Here is a 26860-nt window from a genome sequence, read left to right as displayed (position 1 = left end):
CTTATCAGAGAGGACTTCGCATCAACATCAGCAAAGAAACTTTTAGCAAGCATGAACATGGATGTTCCAATTGCAACAAGTTTTGTATATTGTATATTGGATTTTGCTGGAGTTTTCTCGGCTATTTCTGCAAATTTCTGCAAATAATAAAACATACGTAGTAATAAAAAAGGAATGCGTAGGACATGTCGAGAAAACAATGAGAACGCGGCTTAGAAATGCAAACAAGAATGACAAAGGCATTGCTGGAAAAGGGGCTGGAAAACTTACTGATAAGGTCATTAACGACCTCACTAGATTTTTTGGGTTAGCTATTCGTCGACACGCAAATTCGATAGAAGGAATGAAGCAACCAATTTTGGCAACTTTCTTCCATAAATGTTCTACAGAGGAAAATCCTCAGCATCAAAATTGTCCAGCAGACGAAACAGTTGATGCAAATGGCGCAAAGCCGAAGCTAAAGGAGAACTGGATAGTTTCCACCACGAGAAGGCACATTTGACTGAATAAGCTCAACCAGTCATCAAACCAATCTACGAAGATTTGTCACGAGATGATCTCTTGAACAGATGTTTAGGAGCAGAGACCCAGAATAACAATGAGTCGTTAAATGCATTGATCTGGACTTTCGCTCCTAAACACCTTCATTCTGGGGCCAAGGTCGTAGAAATAGCCACTTTTCTGGCTGTAATTATTTTCAATGAAGGATTCAATGGCATTCTCAAAATCCTAGTGACAATGGGATGTCAAGTTGGTCACATATGTCAGGTTTATGCCGATCGCCGTAATGAAGCACGAATTTGGCGGTCCTAACGAAGATCGATTGACCTCGCTAAAAGAACCAGAATTGAAACCAGAGAGTACAATCGGCATTACAAGACTTTTTTGAAGAAACAGAGGGTGCTCTCTATGGACCAGGTATAGCAGATTAATGGTGAGTTAAAATTTTACTGTTGATAATCACATTTAAATTTTCAAATGCGTTTTTCTCGAAACTGCATCTTGAAAATCGGCTGCCACCATAGCTCAAAATCTATCCAACCAAATTCTTTGAAATTTTCACGGCTTCTTTAATACATATCTTTATCTTTTAAAGGCCCACCAAAAATTTACCTTTTAATATCTTCTAATTATCCTAGTTTGCGGACCGTGGAATATTGTTCACAGTAAAATGCCGTTTAGTTTTTTTCCTCAGATGAACACAGCGCCCTCGAGCGTGGCAGCAGAAAAACATCTTTTTTTGGAGATGGGTGCATAAATTGACACGTATTCCAAAAACTGACTGCGATATCAAACTGAAAAATTTGTCACATATACTAGAGATATCAATAAATATATGGTGAAAAAATCATGTTTCTATCTTTATCCAGTCCTCCAAAATAATTTTTCAAAAAAGGCAAAAAAAACGGCTTTCACACGGGATGACCCCCTTAAATAAGAAAATCCTTGTGGTTTCCTTACTGAATACGAAAGTTTTTTTTATCTTAACTGGGTGAATGGCTGAGTATAATTTCAAATGATCGTTTTTGTGTCCCGATTTCTTGTAATTAAGCTTTATTGAAAACCACCAGTTGCTCTCCTACTACAATTAATTTTTGTTACTTAGATACTTGTATTTCGGGACCGGTTTACTCCCTTCCTCAGGGCCACTAGCTGATTGTAATTTCCTGTTCATTCTTAACTCGACCCTTAATTGACCTCTAATCGACTTTTCTCACTCTTTATGCTGAGAGATTATTTGATTAATGCATGCGATATAATAATCGATGTAGTAAGATAAATATGTAGCGATACAGTAAGTATGTCTGGTAGTGATATAAGATACGCCTCCCCAAGGAAAAAAACAAAATCTACAAAGCTTCCGCAAAGATACGATATCAATACGATATGATATTTGACGATCAAAGCAGATATATCCAATAAAATAAATCCATTAAAAGAACGATAAAAGCTAATGAATATTTTTTTACAAGTGCAATATAAAAACGATAAATGGTAGATACGGTTTATCTGATATATCCTATATATGCTGCTATGACAAAGAAATTGATAAAAATATACGATAGTAGAACGACAAATCCGGTAAATATATCTACAATAATTTCAATTTGACAAGGAATGCTACCATTCGGCAATAGTTAGGGAAAACACCCCTCAAAAGCCCTCTTTGTGAGAAAATCAGAATCGGCTGGATACAAATATAGGTAACCCCCACCAAGTGTTGGAGATGCTTTGAATGGGAACAATCTGGCGGGGATTCTCATAGCGCAGACTTGCAACGAAAAGCAGGAATCGTGGCACATTTGGTAAGAGCTTTGCATATGCTGTGAACTCCAGTAAGGGCCCGGTCTTCAGGACTGGTCCGCTGCCATCTGGATTTGGAACGGCGCCCAACTTTATGTTTGGGTCCAAGGACGAGGGAATGACTTTATCTGAATTCAGTGTTTAGGAAGAACGGATTTTCAATGCAGACTTGGTTCACTGGGGACGCTGTGTTGCGCCCAGAAGAAGGATTATGTTTGGAGGTAACTTCAATGGCTGGAAGAGATCCTGAACCGATTTTTCTTCTACAAAGAAACATGGATTGCAGCAGAAAAGCAGAAACAGCCATACTTCCTGCTGAGAACAGCTCGCTGGAAGGAATGGGGTAAGTATGCTTGATTCAAACCGAAGATGGAAACAGACCTAGGAAATGATGGAAAACGGGGCCCGTAGTTTTAAATATCGAATCCATGGCAACATGCTGCGACCAAGCTCCGATGAAATTTTCTAGTGAGAATTAGTAGTACCGTCGTTAGAAGCATGTTGAGTTTTTGAAGACTTCTCGAGAAGTGACAATTAATATATCGCATTCCAAGTGATCGACCATATATCTTGGCATGCACCAACGCGATATTCTCCCTGCCCGTGGAACGTCGGGAAGGCAAACGCGGGTTGCGGCTGGCACTATAGTAAATTTAGATATAATCTTGATAACGACAACCAAGTGCACCCAGCCGTGGACATCTATGGATTAGCAGACGGCAAGAATTGCTAATCTGCGGAAGCAGTCTCATAAGCTCCACCGTTTGTCACGGAGACCCAGTACAGATTAACTAAAAGGAAACTCCGCAGCACAAAGCTTGCAAGTTGATTGTGAATTAGAATTCGGTTTCCCACTTTCTACTATGAAACATCTGAAAGAGACAGCCCCCTATATGAAGCATAAGAAGGTTCCAGGCTCAATAATATCCTCGCAAGGGTATCTAAACTGGTATTCCACCATCGGCCCGACTCGCTAGGCGCATTCAACGTTCGCAGGAGGGAACATTTGTCCCAGCCGCTGGAAGGTGGAGAGGCTCGCATCGGTCAGCAAAGGCAAAACAGCCGTCCTCCCACCGACCGCTCTGCATCCTTGACAAAACCGGAAGCGTTCGAAAAGCTTATCAAGTGTAGATTGGCAAACCAAACGTGCTACCGGTGACTTATCCAGTTGACAGGGGGTTCTCTAAACTAATAAATTCCCCTCCTCTCCTGTTGGAAGTTGTTGTTCCTAACAAGAGGAAAATAAAAGGCCAACAAAAGTAGACCGCTCCCCCTACCAAACTCCTTACCACCTTTAACGGATAAAAGTTTATATTTTCGCACTCAATTAAATAGGGGATACTCAGAGCGGTATTTGATGCACCACGGGGCTATATTTGATTAACAAAAATCCTTCGATGCGTAGACGTTCACAGTTTCAAATTTTCAGCAGAATTTTGTTTTAATCCACGTAACTATTTTTGAGAAAAATGCATGTGACAGACAGAGACCCTGGTTCGGAGAAAAACTCTTTTACTTTTGAAAAGAAATTGATTTAGTGGAGTTGAAAAAAATATTGGAGGATTTTATAAATGTGCAAAGAGAGGAGGAGGACTACATTTACGATTAAGGATCGAACAACATGCATGCAAACTCAAGACAGGGATATCTACCCAAACGTCGGAGGTAGATGCGATCGCCATCTACTTCCTTTACTACTGCTACTGACAAGTTATCGGTGGCATACTGTGAAGATTCATCTAAAAAAACACAAGAACAACAAAGTCACAACCTTAAATAATAATCAAAGGATGAGCTCCAACTCCTACGAAGTTAATGCGATCAATGAAGTTGAAGAAAAAAGCACCGCAGCGAAAAACGAAATAACATGATTAATACCTGACAACGTAACTAATACAAGCGTGAATCTAACCGGAATGGAGGAGATTAGCAGATTGGATTCATTGATGACGCTGACAAAATACGTCAAACCAAGAAATAATGCGCATCGCGTTATCAAAAATTAGGTGCGGACAACAGCACCAACAGAGAGACAAGGCCCACGCGAAACTTGGCAAAGGTTTCCTAACATTGCGAAAGGAAACAACCACGATGAAAGCTACTCAAACATCCTCAACTTTTTTGCAAAACAGGAAAGATTTGGAGACCCAACCCCAGAAGGCCCATTCGCAGTCAAAATAAGAATATGACAGATACGCCGTTGATGAGCTTTAGGCCAACACGTTCAAAAGAATACTTGACTTGGTACTTAAGCAGACACGGTACAGAAAGACGTTGAATACGTTTTCGTCCCTTTTCGTAGAAGTAAAAGTTCAAGCAGAAGCTTAGAGATAGAGCCAAAGCCGCATTTAACGGTAAAAAATTTGGTTAGATACATGGTAAACGTGAATACAGCATGGAACGAGATAGTTTGAACAGTGAGACGGATGCACCAGCAACTAAAAGAAGCAGAAGCAGCACAAAGAGAGGAAGCTCCTAGAATTAATATCGCGCAAAGCAGTAACAGCTAATTCATCTATGGTGATCTGTTAAAAACGGAGTGGCTTCACGAAGCAATACCAGAATGGGGATCCCGTGACGATAGTATGGAGAAATAATGGTAAGTTTTAGTCGGTAAGCTCCGGTAAAGTATAGCTTGCGCGTCCTCGATCACAGATATGTACCCACGATGGATTTCTCCCTGCCAAAAAAAGCAGACAAGAAATCGCTTTCGATAAGAATTTGTTTTCAACAGAACCTTAAAAAAGTACAAAATTGCACGAACCCAGGGGATGGAGATACACTGAAGCCTGTTTCGCGGCGCTTATTCAGCGCATATGGAGCGCAGAACCAAAAGCTGCAAGGGAAAGATAATCCGGATCGGATAATTGAGGTTCAAAACTGGACTTTCAACAACAGACTACCTCTCCATTGTATTACAAGTGGGTGAGAAGTGCTGGGAGTTCAACGGCAATCAAATTTGGCCAGGATTGATGTTATTAGAATTTAAAAAAATTAAGATAAATCATGCAATAAAAACTTAAAAGAAAGAAATAATTTCACTTTTGATAGAGCAAACTATTATAAACACAACTTTGTGTTATGGTGTGTTCCGGGCGAGAGTCCAGAATAGAGAACAGAATTTGAAGGAAACAACATTCTGTTGTATAAGATACCAAAAACGCATCGCATACTAAAATTTAAAATCTACAATTGCAACTCGTATATAGCAGATAAAAGTTTAAGGATCCTTAAATCTTCTTTTTGTCCCCCTTTATCCCATTCACAAGCAGGGTCGGCTTCTTGTGATCGATTGCGTCATTTTGTTCTATCAAAGCCTGATCTAGCTGCAGTTCAGATCTAACGTAATAAGCCACCGTTGTTTCGGCCGTTCCTTTGGTCGCATATCAGCCACTTCGATGTTCGGACCAATTTAGGTAAGTTAATTATCGTTAGCATGAATTGTTCACAATTTTTCCACGATCGATGCAACCTCAACCGCGAATATCCTCATTTTGCAACATCTTTGACTCCATTAGCGCGAAACGCCATTCATTGTCTTTTATAGTCGATCAACGCTCGGAACCAAAGAGGGTAATAGAGCGGATGACACTGAAGATGATGCCTATTGCAAAGGAATTTGAAAAGGGTTAGGCCGCTTGGGAAAGCAGATCTGCCCTTCTGAACAATTTATCAATTAAAACGAGAAGTTATGCAGGGAAAATGGTGAGCGAAAGGGGTAGGGATTATAGCAACATCGAACAAAAGTCAAATGGAAACCCACCTCCGCCTGCTCAAAAATGCGCCAATGATTCATCCTCATAGAATACTGGGATAATCTTGCAGCTTCAAGCTACATTCTATATCTTTTTCGAACAATTCAAGAATAAAATTACGTCTCAAACCTTGATCGCGACAAGGCACCACTGCTGCATAACTGCATACAAATATAATCCAAAAGGAAATCCGTCTTCCTTTATAATTAACGACTTGTTTGAAAATTTTAAAATCTGTTTTTCCTGTTCCAGCAATAAATATTTGTATTCGCATCTGGCTTTTTTCAATTAGCATTACTAATTCTTCTGAACTTCGCGTTAAATAAATACTCGTGCAACTTACCATATTGAGACACTTAGTGTCAATGCTACACTTGCTATGCAATGCTAGTATCAAACTAATTTTACCTAATAAGGAAGGTAATTGGACGCAAGCTGGCCCCGGGCTTGATGACTCAGCCGCAATCTTCCCACGTCTAACTGTCGGTGTCCATGGCCTTTGTTCAAATCCAGCACCCATGCCGCAACGAACCAATGGAGCCACTGGTCCTAACCTTTTCGGCCCAGCTTTCTTAGATGACGATGAAAAATCGAATTTAATAACCTGAAGCGTGTTAAAAGAAAATCTGTTAATGAAGTTAGTCAAGTTAGTAATTGTTATCGGGAAAAGGGAAAACACAAACCATCTTGCTCAAGCTTTAAAGTGCTTTCGGGGGGTAAAGTGCTTCAAGATGGAGAGACGGGAAAATAAATTCAAAATGACAGTTTTAAGATTGATATTGTTAATAGTAACATGTGTGACGTTGATGACTGATGTATTATATTACACGAAGTGAGCTGATGTTTTATTACATTATTGATTGTGAGGCGAAATGTTGGGGAAAAGTAGTTAATCTAAAAGTTACGAGCAACTTCATTGTACGTTATTAGTGTCAACTATCGAATTATGAGTAACATTAGTAGTCCGCAATACACAAACTTGTTAGAAAAGAAGTAGAGGATTTAATCTAAAGTAAATTAGGATAAATACATACCATATGCAGGCATACAGAATCAAACACCCAAATAAAGAAAATATTAGGACTGATTGGCCATAAAACTAGATGAAAGTACGATATCAATATGTACATATGCAAAATGTTAATATGCTACTTCGGTGGTCCGAAATAGCTCGCGTAATTTTGACCTGAGACCCCTTTCGCACTAGATCTGGATTTTCTCTCCATGGAATAGTCAACAGCATTAAAATTTGGCATCAGAAATGTTAGAAACACTGCGATTATTGAATCATATTCGTAACGAAAGATTCCGATCTTAAATTCCACCGAATAAAAGTCACGACTTGATGACTTGATGACAGACCGGGCCAATCGGGAAGAAACACAATGTCCATCTACCTATTTTAGCTAAGTGGACATTTTCAAAAGAACGAACTAGGCATTCCAATGTTTGGGATTCTTACCCAGTAAAACTATCAGACGTTTCTTTATTGCAAGTAGCTATCGACAATAGCATCTAAATAGATAGGAACACCAACTGTCGCCAAAGACTTCCATATAAGGCTCCAATTGGCCGTATTGATTGCATTCTTCATGTCCAGGGCATATACGCAATATTTGGTAGTACTACCCTTTCCATGAATCGCATTTATTGCCAAGGCAGGAACCAATTTGATGGCATAACTGGTTGATCTAGCCTTACGGAACCCATACTGTCGATCTAAAAAGCCTTACTCGGTACGGTATTCATAATCAGAGCTTTAGTGTTATCTAGTCTTCCGCGGATCGACAGCAGCTCGTCTCTAATGGCTGACGGAATTGCATTCACATTCAGGCGTCTTGCAGTAATGGAGATGAAGATGTTGGGTTGGACTAGTGGCGTGAAACGTTTTGATTTCATCCAAAATGAGTATATCCGTGATCGATATGGGGTTGCACTGATCGTGGAAAAATTGCGAGTGAAGCGTCTTCGATGGTATGGTGACGTAGTTTGCGCTAACGAGAATTCACTTGCCAAGATTGGTCTGAATATCGAAGTCGACCAAAAGACCAGCCAAAACGACGATGTCTTGATACGCTTAATGGGATTGGAAAGCTTCGCAATTACATCCAGATCAGGCTTTTTATAAAACAAAATGGCACAACCGATCATAATGAGCCAACCTCCCTTTTAAACGAAACAGGAGCTGAAGAAAAAGAAGATGATTTGGAGATCTCTCTTGCTAAGTGAATAACCCTGGATCATTTTCAAGAGGGTATGGCACGTGATGTGCAGAGATAAAGGACCTCTGAGTGCCATCACGATTCTTTAAGTGCTTCAGCACGAGTTCACGTCCGCCTCGGAACAGACCTACTTAAACATTCCCTCTTGCCCGGCAAGGCGGCTAACCTAAGGTTTTCCCGGCTATCTTATAAGCATGCTCTTTGTGCCCTTGATCAACCATATCTGCCTCACTCTGAGCCATTTGTCTTGGTCGGTGGCAAGCCGATTGAAGCCTAGCTAGTGCATCACCTCGGCATCGACACGTTATTGGCTTTGGCGATGCCTTGTATTATATGGAGAGCTCCATCCGTGGAGATGCCGTATTGCACTGGTCTAACTTCACCTCAGTGAATTGATTATCTACTGTCTTTGCAGACCAACCTGACGTTATTTTCGCCTTTGGCTTTCGTCGTGCGGGTCCCCTGCCCTCCTGTTGAGAAGTATGTGAAGTCCTCGCTAACCTACCAATTAAACGCCAATTCAGGGCTGGTAGTGTCAGATCTACAAATCTATCTGTCTGCTTTGAAAAATGCAGATTCCTCTAAAGGCAGGTGAAATTTCTCGGCCACTCGATAAGGAGCTTTTGCCTACCAACCACGGTAAACGATTGCGAAGGTTCATGGGCATGTTAAACTTCTATCATCGTTTCTTGCCTAAGGTCGCTCATCACCAAGCGATCCTGAATGCCTACTTGTCTGGACCCAAAACTAAAGACTCCCACGAGGTTGCGTGGTCCGCTGATGCCGTCCATGCAATCGAGGCAATCAAAAAAGAGTTTGATGATGGAACACTACTGTCATTTCCTCAGCCAGATGCACCCCCTAGCTGTGTTCGTCAATGCCTCAGATACAGCGGTAGGCGCCGCTGTTCACCACCGGCTGAATCAAATGTGGCAACCGTTAAGCTTCTTTTCAAAACAGCACAACCCGGCGGAGCGCCACTACAGCGCCTGCAATCGTGAGCTACTCGCCGTATACCTCGTTATAAAATACTTCCGTTTCGTCGAAAGGAAGTAGGTGTATTCTCTAGGTCAACCAAACGCTTCCACACCATCCATCTCGCCATCATCGGCCTTTTGCGAAACTCACACGGATTCAAGTATTGCCTCAAAATCATTCACAGATTTACGTGATGGTCTGAAGTAATACCCCCAATCGTCACAATCGTGTGCCGAGAGTGTCTGTCGAGAGTGGATTCCCCGCTTTGATGTTCCAGCCGTTATCGTCAGGGACCAGGGAAGGCAAATCGAATTTACTCTTTTGACGGAATTCCTTGGCTTCAAACGGCATGGGACTACTGCATACCATCCACAGTCCAATGGTATGCTGGAATATTGGCACCGGACGCTGAAGGCAGTCGCAAAATGATTCATGATCAAATGGCAAAGCTTACTGAATATTTTGACAGCACAATATCATTGGCAACTTTGACAGTTTGTTTAATATAACAATTGAAAAATTTAGCAATGCGGTTCGGTCACCCTTACTTTCGTCTCGAAATCTTTCCGCTATATACTGTTACGTAAAGAGTGCATTACCGTGGCACCAACATGGTCAAAAAGGCTGTCAATCAACCAAACTCCCCTTACAAGCGCCTTATTAGGCCGTTAAGCAGTTTAGCTCCTTTGGAAATGAATTTTTTGGTGGTATCAACGCGCCTCGAGACTCCACGTCTATATTAGAGTAGTTTACTCCGGGTGCATTTAGTTTTTTTAGCTGCAGCACATGCCGTCCGGTTCCATATATATTATTTCACGCAATCAGTGTCCACGATTGGCAACCCTGGTAAGGGAATTTGGTTGGTGCCTTGGTGACCGTTTTATTGATGCAGGTGATGCAACGCCCTACTCTCTTCGTAACGCAGTTGGCGCCCAATGTGGGATCACAATTGCTGCGTACGTAGCAGAGTTGGTGCCCAACTGGACGAAGAGGTGGCCTCCCCGCTATCTTTTGGAGGTTACATCCACTGGGCTTATTAGTATTAGGATCAGAGCTTACTTCATTTGCGAATACTCTGATGCCTAAACGAACTTAGGAGGATTTCGTTTGCCAGATTAACATCCTCTTATAAGTTCGAGCTTGCCGCTCAAAACAGGGCTCTTCAGCGGATTACTCTGCATAGCCAACAATCTGTCGTGACCGTGGTCCTTGTTTTTCGTCCTCCTCGGCCTTCGAACAGCCCAGCGAAAGGAGTTCACGGGTAGCCCCGCGGAGATGATGTACGGGTAGAATCTGCGCACCATCGTGAATTCGCCTCTGCCGCCGAATTGAATGGGCGTGGAAACAGCGAACAGCCTGACAATGGTTGTGATGACAAATGTCAGGAATGACATTTTGTCACAAAGGCACTCTAATCTTGCCCGTCGGCCAGCGAAGAGCCATTCTTACAAAAGGTCCAAAAAGTGAAGGAACTGTAACGAATTTAATGAATTGTAATGAATTTAATATTTTGGTAATCTTAGAGACATCTGTGATACACTCCTTTTCAAAATTATAACCGCATGATTACTGAGTAAATTTTTTTATTATGAAAAGATGTGAAAATAACCAAACTTAAATTAAATTCGAAAATGTATAAAAACAAACATAATGTAACAAAAATGAAACCTAAAAATAGCAATTAAGCTTAAAAAATGTGTAAAAACATAACAAATTGAGAAAAAAAGTAAAATTGTCCTTTTTCATAATTATAACCGCATTAATTACCTCGTTACATAAAAAATAAATAAAACAATAATGGGCAGACCTAACTCATGGCTTTTTAATCACTTCGAAGATTCGATTAGGCATCGAATGAATGTATTTTGAGAGCATTTGTGGTGTCAACTCATGCCATGCTCTTTCAATGGCCTCTTTCAGCTCATTTCTGGAAGAATATTCTTTATCCTGGGAGTAAATCTGTCGGACTAGCCATCCCCAGACATTCTCTATAGGATTCAAGTCTGGTGAGCAGGCTGGCCATTCAAGTGTGGCTATGGAATTCGCTTCCAACCAGGCTTTAGTGGACCTACTTACGTGTACGCTGGCATTATCTTGCTGGAAAATTACTTCATTGCCCTCAAAAGAGTTTATAAAAGGAGATTATCCTGCAGAACATTCTGGTACTCCTGGCTATTCATTCTCGCCGATGTAAATGCTAGACGCACTGTACCTTTACTACAAATGGCTCCCCAGACCATAACTGTTCCACCTCCGAAATTCCTTCTGGACAGATATCGTGGTTCCTTACGCAAATCTCGCCAGTAGCCATCAAAACCATCCGGACCATCTAAGTTAAATTTTTTCTCATCAGAGAAAATTACCTAATCAAAAATAAAAGATAATTTTGCTGAAAACATCCGCCAACAAAAAGGTTATACCTGATCCCAATGTCGTGACATGTTATTTCGGGTGAATTCCAGTCGAGCATCCTTATGATGCTGCTGTAATCGTGGTGCTTTCCTCATTTTTTCCCGTACGAGATTAGGATTTCGATTTATTTCCCGCCATATGGTCGGAATCGATACAGAAAGCTTACATTCGTTCCTTATGCCTCTTAAACTGTTCGTGGAATTTGAAGTCGCTTTGCTTATGGAACGTCGATCTCTATCGGAAAGCACTCTAGGTCTTCCTTTTCGCTTTTTAGTACCGTAATTGTCCACATTATTTAAATAATTACGAACTACTCGATCCGATCTGCCTATTCTTGACGCTATTTCGCGTTTTGATATACCTTCTTTAAATAAGGCACTAATTTGCCCTTTTTCATAACCGGTAAGCTTAACCCCTCGTGGCATATTTAAAAAAAATTAATCAATGAGCAGAATCGATCAAAAGAAACTAACAATTTTACAAAAATATGTTTTTTCAGCAGCCTACAAACAGTATCAGTCGCGCGCGGTTATACTTTTGAAATAGCACAAAACCGGTTTTCTGTGAAATATTTCTGAACGGTTGCGACTAACACCGTTAGTCGGTATATTTCGAACAACAGACTATTACACTAACTGCTGAAAAAATGAGACAGCTGCATCTATATCGAGAACTATAGAACTTAGAATTTTGCCGTGCGGTTATAATTTTGAAAAGCAGTGTAGTATTACGAAAAATTGTGCAATAAAGTGTATGATCGAAGAAGAAAACGGATCTTTTAATATATTAGGGGAAACGATTCTCCAAAGATTAGTCTAACAATCAAAACTTTTCTTATCATGTTGAAAAATGACAGATGTGTTATCCATATAATTGGGAATAATTTTCCGTTTGTTTATTCGGCATAGGAGAAGCATTGTTTTCCAAACCTCTCCAGTAAAATTTGAACTAGCAGGGGGAAACGAATGAGTTTTACCAATTATCTTCTTAGGAAGTTTCTTTTTAGCTGGGTTCCAGCGAAGCAGTTGAAACGGAGGAGACCTTTCTAGCATCCGCTGCATTTTTTCATAAGGGGTATGCTTTTAGAAAATTTTCCGGATTTATCAAGAGGTACCCCATTCCAGATCGCAAATAACTTTTCTGCAAGCTTCTTAGCTTCTCTCGTAGGTCATTCGATTTCACCTACCATCCGTCCGTCCGCCTTGTGTCGATGTTTCATTGTTAACTTCCTGGAGACATCGATTGGATAAAATCTTCAGCTGAATATGAGGACACTTTTATCTGTGGAATTTTTGGGTCCATACGTTTTTGAAATTCTTCGATTCGTAGCAAAGAGAAACTTGTACTTTGAGAATAGCAGATTGATTTTGGGTAAAATTAAGGGCGGATTCCGCAACACTTTTTCAAAAACCCTCTTCCATGTAAATCGCCCCCCCCCCCCCTAGTTTATCGGGATCTACTACTCCTACCATGCCCTTCATAATCGCAGTGCCACAATTTTTTTTCAAATGTTTCAATGTCCTGGTTTCTTCTTTGGTTTTGATAGAGACAAATAGGAGTGTCCTCCTAAAAAAAAAATTCAGAAAATCCCTGAGAAAACAATCAATCGAGAAATTTTTAATCTGTGCTTGTAGCTCCGATCCATGACTCCTGTTTTGTGACGTGTGACATCTAGCACAATCTGCTTCTATTCAAAATGGGTTAATATTTTTCTTTATTTTCTATTTTTAAAATCAATATCCTTACACATTTCGGGTGCTTTTGTTACAATGACTAACTTAGCATACCTATCCCATCCCTAAGTAGAATTTTTCCACTGCATATACAAATTACTTCAATTTGCATTCCGTCAAAACAATCGGTCTGTCAACCCATTTGTATGCATAATACATATGTTCCCATAAATATTCAAAACACTTCAAGGGTAAATATTTGAAAATTTTTCGTTCAATAAATTTCACCACGTTGTCAAGGTCGGAAGTCTGCATAATCCTGCAATTACAACTGGCGGACACTGCACCGAAATCCTTCGACAGTGACACGATTTCTAGGCCAGTGGCGTGTTGCAATTATTCGGGCTCTTGAGTCGACACACATACATTTCCTACGGCTGGTTTTCCCCAGCATAACTCGTGGAAAACAATCATAATACACCACAAAACCTGTCCTGCAATAACTTGACCTACATATAAAGTAAAAACAGGAAAATCAATTTTCTTCACAGAAGCAGAAACCACGTATGGTATGTCTGTTGATGACGGTTAGATTTCATATAAGGAAATTCACCTATAAACCAGTTACGGCTAATTTCCAAAGTCTGGATTTTTCTATGCTTATTTGCATGGAACTGCTATTGGTATTCCGTCCTCCCTTGACTGGGTTACATGTGATTGGGTTATCTAGTTGGGACAGTGCTAGAGAGTACCATCCGGTACCAGTCAAGTTCAACAAAAAAGTCTGAATCTAAACTTTATTATCATTTCGCCGTAGTGATATTGATTCACGTAGGCTGTTTTCACATGATATTCGGTATTATATCTTTTCTAGACACTGGCATAATTTTGTGACATAGATTTTTTACGAGAAAGATATAACGTGTGAAGGTACAGACACAAACGTATCGTTTTTGCTTGAAATATTTATGTATAGAAGGTGAAACTTCAGGAAGTTTAGAAATTGAACCACTTTTCCTTTAATAAATTAGTATTTATCGTTCTAGGCTTGCCTACTGCTTCTATTTAAAAACACCCTCTTCTTTTGAAATACCTAGAAAGAGCTCGGTGAGGGACTTCATAAGGAGATTGTGTACAAATGAAAACGGTTTAGAATGTTTAGCAATAGAGGCTAGGAGGCCTATGTAGCTTTTTCGGATTAAATTATAGAAAAACATCTTTAGGAATAAAAATAAAAGGTATCATCCCCCACAACTTTATGGAGTTAACTTAGAAACATAGAAGACCCTTCAAGGATACTGGCAATATTGAAGCAACATGTGCTAATAAATGCATGATACCGCCCGCAAAGCTAAGAGTATCCTGCAGAAAAGAACATATATATCTGAACAAAGGGTAAAAATTCATATGCTGCAGATAGCTTTCTAAGACATGAAACATTCAACGATAAAATACGTGTATTCTCAAATCAGAAGACTAACAGAAGGCTAGATCCGAAGTATTGAATAACAGCCATCACTCATTATATCAAAGGAATTTTAAAAACTTCAATTGACGCCAAAAGGATATAAATCAAATGATAATCCACCGAAAGGAATAAAACAAATACCTGCTGAAGTCAATTGAATTCTGCTCTCACTCATGCTAATCTGCTGCACGAAGGGATGCTAACGATTCGGAAAACGTAGGTGAATTAAATTTGATTCAAATTTTATTTTTAATTTTTTATTCGAGCACGTTTTATGTATATGGCTTTACCCTACCATGGTGAGAATAAAGTCGTAACATACTTCAGCTTTCGGGCTTGAAGTATTTCATACTTTAATTTTATTTAGACTGGCACATATGTCTCTCCGTGTATCATTTAAACCTAAATTGTGTTTGCACTAATTTTAGTTTTTTGTTCGGAGAACATATTTTTCTGGTGGGTTTCACCGATATTTCGAGACCCAGCATTACAGCTAGCTTTTGTCAATCAGCAGCCTCTCTTCTTTGATATCTTTACAACCTTATAAACCCCATTCAATGAAGATACATATCTCAACAGGATGTGTTGAAGCACTAAGCATCGTTGAGACAACTCTGGGTACCAGGCGACCCCCAGTTTCAACTGGCCTTCTCTCGGCAAAAAGGGGCTCTGCCGAGATCGACCTACTTTCCCCGATAACACTAAGGCCATGGCAGCCAATTATGAGAAACCAAAAAATCTATTACAAAACTAAAATTAAATCTCAGTCGCGACGATCCAACCCGAGTGAACCCTAAGCTCGTCGATGGAGAACCTGAGTCTAGACTCAGATTCTCCACTTACCCAGGTGGGAATCAATCTAATTGGACCCAGTCCTTAACGGACGAGCCGAAACAAGCCCCTTCTGTCAGCACTTCTTGCCAATGGGTAAGCATCTGTCCACGGACACCAAACAGCCTTCGGGCAAATCGCCCCCAGGAAAAGCGGACGCTCGGGAGTATTTACTGCAAGGTAGATATTAACGATGTATGCCACACAGTTGAAAATAGAGGTACCTTCATCAATGCTGCTTCACAGTAAGGGGTTAAATGCTTGCGGACAGGATATCGAACACGGCAAAGTAGCTGGCTTCCTGATTGAAGACGGCCCCAGGTTAATGTCTCAGAAGTGATAAATTGGCCTTTTAGCAGATGATCAGTCTTAAAATGAGAATTCGGCACTTTGTGCGTAAATGCATTTCGAATCCCCACCCAAAAAACTTCAAATTAACAATATTGAAAAATTAACTCGTCGCTTATCAATTTCTTCTCCATAATAACTAAACACAAGAAGACTAACAGAGTTGAAAACTTACCAGCCAGGAAAGCAGAGCCATAGTTTACCATAGAAAATTGACAACTGATGGATATCCGGGTAAGCCCGCATCTAACTACAATTTCACCGCCAAACCTGTCAATACAGAAAACAGTAGGCAGATTGGGAGGGTACTTAGAGTCCTTGGCATTTCGAATCCTTATACGTTATTTTACAAAATTCACACCTCTTATCAGCGCAGCTTAGCTTGTGCCCCGATATCAGCTAAAATTACACAATGAAAAGCAACATTTCTGAGAATTCTTGCATTAAATTTGGGCTACTGGCCTAGACTTATACAATTTCCGATTCCAGAATTTTTTTATCATTTTTCTCTTTCTCACTCTCTCTCTCTCTCGTTGCTCTAAATGCCACACTTTCTGGATTCTCTGCAGATACTTCTATGTTAGAATGCTTTAGATATTTTCTAGTAACTTCACTTGTCTTCTAACTCCCGACTCTGCTCTTTAGCCAGCCAAAACCAGAGTCCCAGCCCTAGCAATCAAAACTCTCTCTTCCGCGAAAATTGCTTTGTGCCAATGCAGGACTCTTCGTTCATTCACCTCATCCGCAACAAACTTCTGTAGATCTGTATCGACTTGCTAAAAGCCGAAACGAACGCACACAAGATATCGAACACTTCTGCTGCGTTAATGACAAGAACGGTACTTTGCTTACCAATCGTCGAGCCGCGACGGATAGATGGCGAAAATACTTCAAGCAGATTTCAACTTAAGAATTTGCCCATCCTCGACTTCCACAATCATCGCCAACATTTGAAGCAGTTCCACCTGTCAGCGCAACTGGTGCTCAGAGGTGGCGGGAAGGAAGATGGGGCGGCAACCCTGTCGGCCGAACCAAAATCAAGTGGCCGAGAAGAACCCCCATAGTGGTCGCACCGGGAGACGCTGTATCGCATTGACTTGCTGGCCGTGATGCAGTAGGCGAATGCTTCAAAGGCCTAATTAGGGCGATCAGACCCAAGTCTGCACGGAGACTCATCTGAAGTGGCAATAGGCACAAAACCTTACCAGGGGTATACTGGTACCATGGGAACCGAGATAGCCCCGGAATTCACATGCTTCAAGTGAACTCCCTTTGTATGTGCGTTCAGTTCGGTTGTCTGCGGTTGGCCCCTTAGTGGGAGCTTCATGGAGGTTGTGATTGCTTTCAAGCAAACAGAGACCTTCTTGTCTCAGCATCGTGTTGCCTTTCAACACGGGTACCGTACTCCTTAGTTCGGTAGAGGTTTAGGTAGGTCTTGCATCCACCGGTACGAATGCTGAGCGATGCACTCGGTGTAGACTGGTACGTCGTAGCTTCCTGCGGCGGGGCTCTGATTGTGGTCACAAAATCAATCCGTGTCTTAAGAAGACCGTGGGATTAAGTCCGCGGGACAGATACCCACGTAAAACACGGTGGGGTAACTGTCAGCGCAACTGAAATCGAGGAGGCAATAAAACGAATGAAATCGGTGAAAACCACACGACCTGAAGGCATCACATCTAAGCTCTAGAAAGCGAAGAGCTAGGACCTAACCCTGTGGCTCAGTGGATTCTTCAATCGGGTTGTCCAGGAAGGTATAACATCATCTGCCTGGCAGGAAAGTACCACAGATCCAATGTGGAGAAAGAAAGGTAATCCAGCAGAATGTTCAAATTACCGTCCGATCCGGGTACTATCCCTTTCCATAAAGATTTTTGAACGCATTCTTGGCAACAGTATTTGCGAAATCGTTCAAATAACCGTGAGACAAGCCGGATTTGTCAAAAACTGCGAAACTACTGACGCAATACACGCTGCGCGGTCACTCATGAAGAAACACCGTGAGAAGCATCGTCCTCTTCACATTGCATTTCTGGATGTAGAGAAAGCGTTTGACCGTGTGCGACACGAGCTCATCTGATATGCTTTACGACAAAGCCTTGTGCCAGAACAACTCGTGCGCTGGGTTTAATTGCTCTACCACGATCCGAAAAGTAAAGTTCGAAGTTGGAAGTATGGCGGATGTATCAAAACCGCTTCGTGTCTCTGTTGGTGTTCATCAAGGAAGTGCCCTCTCACCACTCATCTTTGTTCCTGTTATTGACACCGTCACATGGGATATCCAACGTCTAGCGCCCTATGAGCATCTGATAGCAAAAATGATCTCGAGCAACTTGTCCAAAAATGGAATGAACACCTCATGCAACACGGTCTTAGATTGAATCTCAATAAAACTGAATTTTTGACGGCCGATCCCCATGAAACAGACACAATCACTGTCAGCGTGAGCTACCCAGAATTGAGCGAGATATTTAGGGTCAACGCTATCAGGCAATGGAGAACTGCGTTACGAAATTGCTTCACGCATTAATGCAACCTGGATGAAGTGCCGTTCCACAACTGGTGTTCTTTGTGATCGACGTATCAACGAACGTCTCAAATCTAAAATTTATAGCAATGCCGTCCGTCCTGCCGCTCTCTATGGTTCTGAGTGTTGACCGACTATAAAAGAGGAATTAACGGCGTCTTGCAGTAATGGAAACGAAAATGTTGCGTTGGACTAGCGGCGTGACACGTTTTGATCACATCCGAAATGAGAATATCTGCGATCTATATGAAGTTGCACCGATCGTGAAAAAACTGCAAGAGAGGCGTCTTCAATGGTATGGTCACGTAATTCACGCCATCGAAGTCGATGGTAAACGACCAAAAGGCGTCCAAAACAACGGTGGCCTGATACTCTGCATGGGGATTTAAAAACTTCGAGATTGCATCCATATCAGGCATTTCATAGAGGGCGACCATGCCGAGCCGACCCCGCTTGTGAACGGGACAAAGGCTGAAGAAAAATAAGAGTTGTTTCTTGAGATGTTGTTTTGGATATATTCAGATTAGGGTCGAAGGGGTTGTTTTAGCAGCAGTAGTTGTAGATGAGCGGAACGCTTACTCGTCTTCTTGGAAGGTAGATAACATGCCAAAACAAACACCGATTGCACTTGCGTTGAGTTCAGTAAGAGTACGAGACGGTCAGATCGTACTTATTTTAATTTTCCTTCTAACATCGGAAAAACAATTTTCCCCATGTCATCACCAACGCCATTCTTAAACTATAGTGAATTTATTTCGCGACAGAACTATGGGAGCTGGGATACCTTCTGAGTTCAAGTTTCAGGAAAACTCCTTCGGAATGTGTTATTACCGGTTGGCCCCTAGTACGAGTTTTATGGAGGTTGTAGTTACGTCCAAGCGGACAAGAGTCTTTCGAGCTTCAAACATGTGGTTCATCATCATCATCAACGGCGCAACAACCGGTATCCGGTCTAGGCCTGCCTTAATAAGGAACTCCAGACATCCCGGTTTTGCGCCGAGGTCCGCCAATTCGATATGCCTAAAAGCTGTCTGGCGTCCTGACCTACGCCATCGCTCCATCTTAGACAGGGTCTGCCTCGTCTTTTTTTTCTACCATAGATATTGCCCTTATAGACTTTCCGGGTGGGATCATCCTCATCCATACGGATTAAGTGATCCGCCCACCGTAACCGATTGAGCCGGATTTTATCCACACCCGGACGGTCATGGTATCGCTCATATATTTCCTCATTGTGTAGGCTACGGAATCGTCCATGCCCATGTAGGGGGCCAAAAATTCTTCGGAGGATTCTTCTCTCGAACGCGGCCAAGAGTTCGCAATTTTTCTTGCTAAGAACCCAAGTTTCCGAGGAATACATGAGGACTGGCAAGATCATTGTCTTGTACAGTAAGAGCTTTGACCCTATGGTGAGGCGTTTCGCGCGGAACAGTCTTTGTAAGCTGAAATAGACTCTGTTGGCTGACAACAATCCTAGGTAGGAGAAATTGTCAACGGTCTCAAAGTTGTCTTCTCCAATCCTTATTCTTCTTCGTGTTTGACCAGCGCCGCCTGCTCGATCTGGATGAAGGCAGTTTGTACGTCTCGGGTGGTTCTTCCCATGATGTCGATATCGTCAGCATAGGCCAGTAGTTGGGTGGACTTGAAGAGGATCGTACCTCTTGCATTTACCTCAGCATCACGGATCACTTTCTCAAGGGCCAGGTTAAAGAGGACGCATGATAGGGCATCCCCTTATCGTAGACCGTTGTTGATGTCGAATGGTCTTGAGAGTGATCCTGCTGCTTTTATCTGGCATCGCACATTGGTCAAGGTCAGCCTAGTCAGTCTTATTAATTTCTTCGGGATACCGAATTCTCTCATGGCCGTGTACAGTTTTACCCTGGCTATGCTATCATAGGCGGCTTTAAAGTCGATGAACAGATGGTGCAACTGTTGTCCATATTCCAACAGTTTTTCCATCGCTTGCCGCACACAGAAAATCTGATCTGTTGCTGATTTACCTGGAGTGAAGCCTCTTTGGTATGGGCCAGTGATGTGGTTGCGCTTACAAATCGGGTGTGTCGTACTTGTTAGTTTGGTGGAGATTTGGGTAAGTCTTGCATCCGCCAACATAAATATTGATCCATGCACTCAGTATAGACTAGTATCATTGCTGCTTTTTATAGAGAGGCTCTGATTGTAATCACAAAGAAAATCCGCGTCTTAAGACCGTGGGATTAAGTCTAAATGACGGGTACTCACGTTAACCTAACAGAACGTGGTCATAGTCCAACTCGACATGCCTCCTTTTCCAAATCTAGAGCCATTTTGTTTGGCCGGTGTTCAGTACCGGTGGATCCAGAGCGGAAACCTGCTTGCTTTATATCAATCAAGTTTCTTGGGCATCCCAGGATGATCTGAACTAATATCTTCGCGATAGTTTTGGTTGGTACTTAAGATGGTTGTCACTCTTCGGAATCTAGAGGATTATCCCTTCCGCTGGGAATGATTTCAGATTCCCAGCATCCTCAACTGAGTGGAAATTATCGCTGGATGGAAATCATATTTCCCTTTTTGTTTCAGCAGTGTCAGTATCGATATGTGGGTTTATCCTGCTGACCTGTTGGTAAAACTTCCACGTTCGCAGACATGTTTATTCTCACAAGCTTCCTTTTTCAATCTGTGAAGTCGCTTCTCCGTTCGGAAGTAACAACTCTGCAGAAACACCAGGAGCAGCAGGAAAGGATTCCCCAGGGAGACCATTAAAACTGGTGTGTTTACTCGGTTTGAGTGCGATGATGGGGCTGTTCTCTTGAGAGCAGATAAAATTCCCAAACGAAAGTAAGCAACCACCAAACGATGATCCCTTTCCATGTCGATGGCAGCACTTGTTTTATTAGGTACAGTCATAAAACAACCACTAAATCTACTGCTGCTCTACACTCTTTCCATTAGAGTGTAGAGTGCTTCCTTTTTTCACCAAGAATTGTTGCGAGACACTTTGAAAATCTAAATGGTTCTCCAAATATCAACTTAGTAACAAGGGTTACTATTTGGGTACATTCCATATCAAAGCACACTTCCTAACATTTATATAGTATTTGACTCCTCATTTTCATAAAACATGATGACGGTTCAGGTATTTCTAATTTCATTTCTCATGAATAAGAATTTCTTTCTAACCGGTCATTTCACTACATTTTACTAAAGCAACTGAAAAGGAAGTCTAAGATGTATTCAGCAATCTAAACGCACGGGAATAAAAGATGAAAATTCCTAACACTAAAAATATGCATAAATTTAATGTTGACCTCGAACTTCGCATGTTCTTCGCAACAAATATTTTCGATTCAGATCCTTTATAATTCGACTGTGTTCAAAGGTAATTAAATGCAAATCAAACTTTATTTTGGGCTTCCTCACAAGTCTCTACCTTGAAACTGCGTAACCTTAAAATTGAAATAATAGCGGAAAAATCTTGATATGAAAAATTGCATATTCAATGTATTGCCAAGATTTCCTGCTGATTAGAATCGTCTAAAGCACTCAAGACTGCATGCAATCCTTTTCAAGCTCATGGAGTACGCACCGATTAACACCTGTGTGCAGTCCGTTAAGCGTTTTATGTGGCATAATATGGTACATGATTATCCGGGGAGTGAATTAATCGTGGAGTAATCAATAATGGAAAGAAAATTGAAACATGCAATGTTTCAGCAACATTTGCAATTTAGTACCCTTTCTCTGCGAATTGTATATTTGTGACTTACCATGGGAGTGGAAATCTATGTTAGCTTTTGGGTAAATTATCTAAATAAGCGATGGTTTTTGTTAATAGTGTTGGGTAATTGGTTGGTGGTCAAAGAGTAGTATAGGTCCCAGGGCGAAACGTGGATTGGTACCCACGATGGAGCATAAATGGGGAGGGGGGTTGGAAATAAATGGGAAATGCCTGCTGAACCAACACCAACAGCTCTACTACCAAACCTTATCTCCACCTCCTCGTGGTGACCGCTGGGAGCTCTTTCTTAACGAAAAGCTACAGACGGAGTAGGATAAAGGCGAGTCTCCCGCGCCTAAAAACGGGACAAATTGTATCAACTGGTCCTCCAGGTTCGGGGTTGGGTGGGGCTGACAACCCTACACGGAAAACAACTTCTTACGAAGCCACAACAGGAACCTCGGACTGGACAGACTATACAACGATGAACCCGGCAACGACAACGGAATAACGATTTGCGCATTTTCTCATGGAACGTGCGCTCCCTGTACAGAGATGAAGCTGATAAGCAGCTAGCCGATACCCTGTCCCAATATAGGGCTAAAGTAACAGCGTTACAGGAGATGCGTTGGACAGGGACCGGTTTCCTATAGAACAGCCGATATACCATATATTATAGTGGCCATCCAGTAAACCATGTGCTCGGAGTAGGTTTCTTAGTCAGCCAAAAAATTAAACCTGCTGTTATCGGCTTTGAAAACATAAGCGAACGGCCATCCACTCTGCGATTCCGGGGCAAATTTAGAAATATAAGCCTCATTAACATTCACGCCCCTACAGGGGAGACTGCAGAGTCGGAGAAGGTTATCTTCTACGAGGCAGTAGAACGAACCCTCGAAGCCTGTCCCAGATATGATATCAAAATCGTACTTGGTGATGTTAACAGCCAAGTAAGGAAGGAGCCCGTATTCAGGGGATATGTTGGCTCCCATAGCTTACACGAAAATACAAATGATAATAGACTGCGGATTATTCAATTAGCAGGGTCATACGAAATGGTTGTTGGAAGTACCAGGTTTGCACGGAAAGCGGTCCACAAACATACATGGGAATCTCCAGACGGAAGCACTTTCAACCAAATTGACAACGTGTTGATCGAACGCCGCCACCTCTCAGCCTTGATGAATGTCAGAACATATAGGGGCGCCAATATAGACTCGAATCACTATCTCCTTGGCATGGTGCTCCGAGCTCGAATAACAACACCACCCACAATCCTCTCTGACAATCAGGTGAGAGTTAACACTGAAGTCAACCATAACACAGCGCTCCGCGACACCTATAAGAGGGAAATGGATGCCGCAATAACCGCAGTCAACAGAGGACCTGGAGATGAAGCATCAATAAATGATCTTCACAACCACCTAAAGAACACTATCATGGATACGGCCACAAACATACTTGGCCCGAGCCACAAAAAGAGTCGGAACGGCTGGTTTGACGATGAATGTAAGCTGGCAACGGAATGGAAGAATCCCGCATACCGAGTAATGTTGCATTCTCAAAGAACGCGGGCACGCGCAGAGATTTATCACGAACTCCGTCGAGCAGAGAAGCGACTTCACAGACGGAAAAAGGAAACCTGAGAGAACCAACAAGTCGGTGAACTAGAAAAGTACAGGAAGCAACCGCACCAAGGGCGCAAGTTTTACCAACAAGTCAGCAGGATGAAGCCTTATACACCTCGATGCGCAACCTGCCGAGACATAGAGGGAAATCTGATTTCCGACAGAATGGGCATATTGGAGCGGTAGGTTGAGTACTTTGATGAGCTACTGAACAACCAGAACATCGGCGAGTTGGGGGTGCCGCCAACTGAAGACGACGGACAAATACTACAACCACCAAGTATAGAAGAAACAGTCCGTGCAATTCATCGGCTAAAAAATCATAAGTCGCCAGAAGCCGATGGAATTAAAGCCGAATTGGTTAAATATGGAGGCGACCAGTTACACCAAGTGGTTCATCAACTTGTGCTCAAGGTATGGGACAACGAATTAATGCCTGACGATTGGCAACGAGGCATTATCTGGCTAATACATAAAAAGGGAGATATCATACAGTGCAGCAATTATACAGGTATCACGCTGCTGAGTACCATCTATAAGATATTCTCCACTAACTTGCTAGGCCGGATAGCCCCATACGCCCAGAACATCACTGGCCCATACCAAAGAGGCTTCACTCCAGGCAAATCAGTAACAGATCAGATCAGATGGGAAAACTGTTGGAATATGGCCATCAGTTGCACCATCTCTAAAGGCGACTATGATACCATAGCCAGGGTAAAACTGTGCACGGTCATAAGAGAATTCGGTATGCCGACGAAATTAATAAGACTGACTAGGCTGACCGTGACCAATGTGCGAGGCCAGATAAAGGCATCAGGATCACTCTCGAGATGGTTCGACATCAACCACGGTCTTAGACAAGAGAATGCCTTATCATGCGTTCTCTTCAATCTGGCCCTGGAGAAAGTGATTCGCGATGGCGATGTGCAATTTTGAGACCTCCTCCTATCTAGGGTCGAAAATCACAACCGATAACAGCTACGATGATGAAATCCGCCCACGGTTGTTGGCGGCGAACAGAGCCTATTTCAGCTTACAAAAATTGTTACGCTCGAAACGTCTCACCATAGGGTCAAAGCTCTTACTGTACAAAACAATGATCTTCCCGGTCCTCATGTATTCCTCGGAGACTTGGGTTCTTAGCAAGAAAAATTGCGAACCCTTGGCCCCCTGCATGAGGATGGACGATTTCGTAACCTACATAAAGACGAAATCTATGAGCGATACCATGACTGTCTGGTTGTGGATAAAATCCGGCTCAATAGGTTACGGTGGGCGGGTCATTTAATCAGCTTTTAGGGAAATCGAATTGGTAAACCTCGGCGCAAAACCGGGATGTCTGGACTTCCTTATTAAGGAATCCCTAGACCGGATACCGGTTGTTGTGCCGTTGATGATGACAAAAATATAAGCCATGGTTTTTGTTAATAACATTGGGTAATTTGATTAAATCTCTGTGACTTTCAATAGAATTTCGCGATTTAATGCAAAAGTGTAATCTAGCCAAGCACTTCCTTATGGAAACCAAGCAAATTTAAAAAGATACGACCTCCAATGTAGGCGCTTCTTACATACACAAACTTCTCAAACTTTTTACTCTCAAATTACTGTGTTTATTACTTTCTTGCTGCCATTATCTTTTTTATTACATTTGCAGAAAAACGCGGAAGGAGGAAAGCAAGTTTGTGACGTACTTCTTCGGCCAGACATTACTTCGGCTAGCATGACTGCAGAATTCAGCATGTTATTCCGACCATGAATTTTAAATTTTATGCGATTTATCCGGTAGAAAGTTCATCAAACCGAAGAAGGCGCTTACAATCAAATAGCTCGGCTCAGTGAGAATTCATACCTCAGTTAATTTAATCAAGAAACTTGCGTGATAGTAATATAAGGAATAAAGGCATTCATTCCAATCAACAATTTTGCACTTTACATATCATTTTGGATGCATGAATTTCCAATAAAGCCATCACTCTATGGAGCTTTGCTTTGTCATCAAAACACGATTAACTCCATAAAAAAGAAAATTTGGGATAATTTCAATTTCTCACACGCTCTTGTAAGATTTCCTTAAGAAAGTTTTACTTGTTCTATTTTCATTTAATCGCTATTTTATTACAGTTTCTAATATCAGATTGACTTTTGAGTCTAAAGTCGAATCTCCTATGAGAAAACCAAAAACCAGCCTCAACCTTTGTATGTTTACATTTGTTATGTAAATTTTGGCCAAGTTTTTCATTCAAATCCAGTTACATACGTTGACCACGTACTAATAGCGATGATGTCATTCTCATTTATATCCATTCTTCAAAACGGGAAATTTATATTATCACCAGATCATGTGAACTACTAACTAAAACCCATGCATGCGAGTTTATATGAATGCTTTTACAATTTTTGATCAAAAACCCCTAAAAGATCCAACTACTCTGTGATATCTCATTTGTAATACAAATTATCTTATGGATATGTATCTCATAGCCAGATATTTTCAACGCTTTCAAGCGCCTACCCTTGCAAGCTTTAAAAGAGTTTACTGTGGTGTATGTAATAATATTATTACGATACTCTGTGGACTCAGATACAAATTAAAATGCATCAGCCTTAAGGGGGTCATCCCGTGTAAAGGCCGTTTTTTCCCTTTTTTTAGAAATTTTTTGTGAAAAACTAGATAAAGGTTCAAATAAGAATTCTTCATCATATATTTATTGATATCTTGAGCATGCGTAGTAATTTTTCCTGCTCGATAGCATTATTATTATTCTATTAAGGGATCGCATCGCGTCTTTAAAGAACGATTGTGCCCCTTTTGCTTATTCTAGTGTACCTATTAATCATAGTATCTCAACCAAGTCAACAACTTTAGTATCTTCCCTACTTCCAGATCTTTCAACTTTGCATCGGGTATTAAGTGTTCTTCCAGTGCCCCGACCTATTTGCACAAGTGCCGGACACTGTCCCAGGACGTGTATAGAGGTTTCATCGCACTCCGCACAAAACCTGCA

General features: G+C 41.6%; 1 protein-coding gene across 7 annotated transcripts in view; it reads right to left on the bottom strand.

Annotated features, from left to right (window-relative positions):
* Positions 1 to 26860, bottom strand: part of LOC119652350 (adhesive plaque matrix protein) — a 71720-nt gene that overhangs the window by 21243 nt on the left and 23617 nt on the right. For 5 of the 7 annotated variants that reach the window (XM_038056452.1, XM_038056763.1, XM_038056609.1 and 2 more), the window contains exons 1-2: positions 6743 to 6879; positions 6468 to 6663 (exon numbers count right to left, since the gene is read on the bottom strand). The exons of 1 other annotated variant lie outside the window; for it this stretch is intronic. In XM_038056452.1, the coding sequence (XP_037912380.1) occupies positions 6468 to 6663; positions 6743 to 6745 (199 nt within the window). In that variant the 5' untranslated portion in view covers positions 6746 to 6879. Of the gene's footprint in view, positions 1 to 6467; positions 6664 to 6742; positions 6880 to 26860 lie in introns of those variants that run through there. One more of the 7 variants, XM_038056526.1, reaches the window with a different exon arrangement.

Source organism: Hermetia illucens, chromosome 1 (genome assembly GCF_905115235.1).
Source record: "Hermetia illucens chromosome 1, iHerIll2.2.curated.20191125, whole genome shotgun sequence".
Classification (NCBI taxonomy): Eukaryota; Metazoa; Arthropoda; class Insecta; order Diptera; family Stratiomyidae; genus Hermetia; species Hermetia illucens.
Note: the sequence above shows the minus strand (reverse complement) of the source record. Positions and strands in the feature narration are given on the sequence as shown.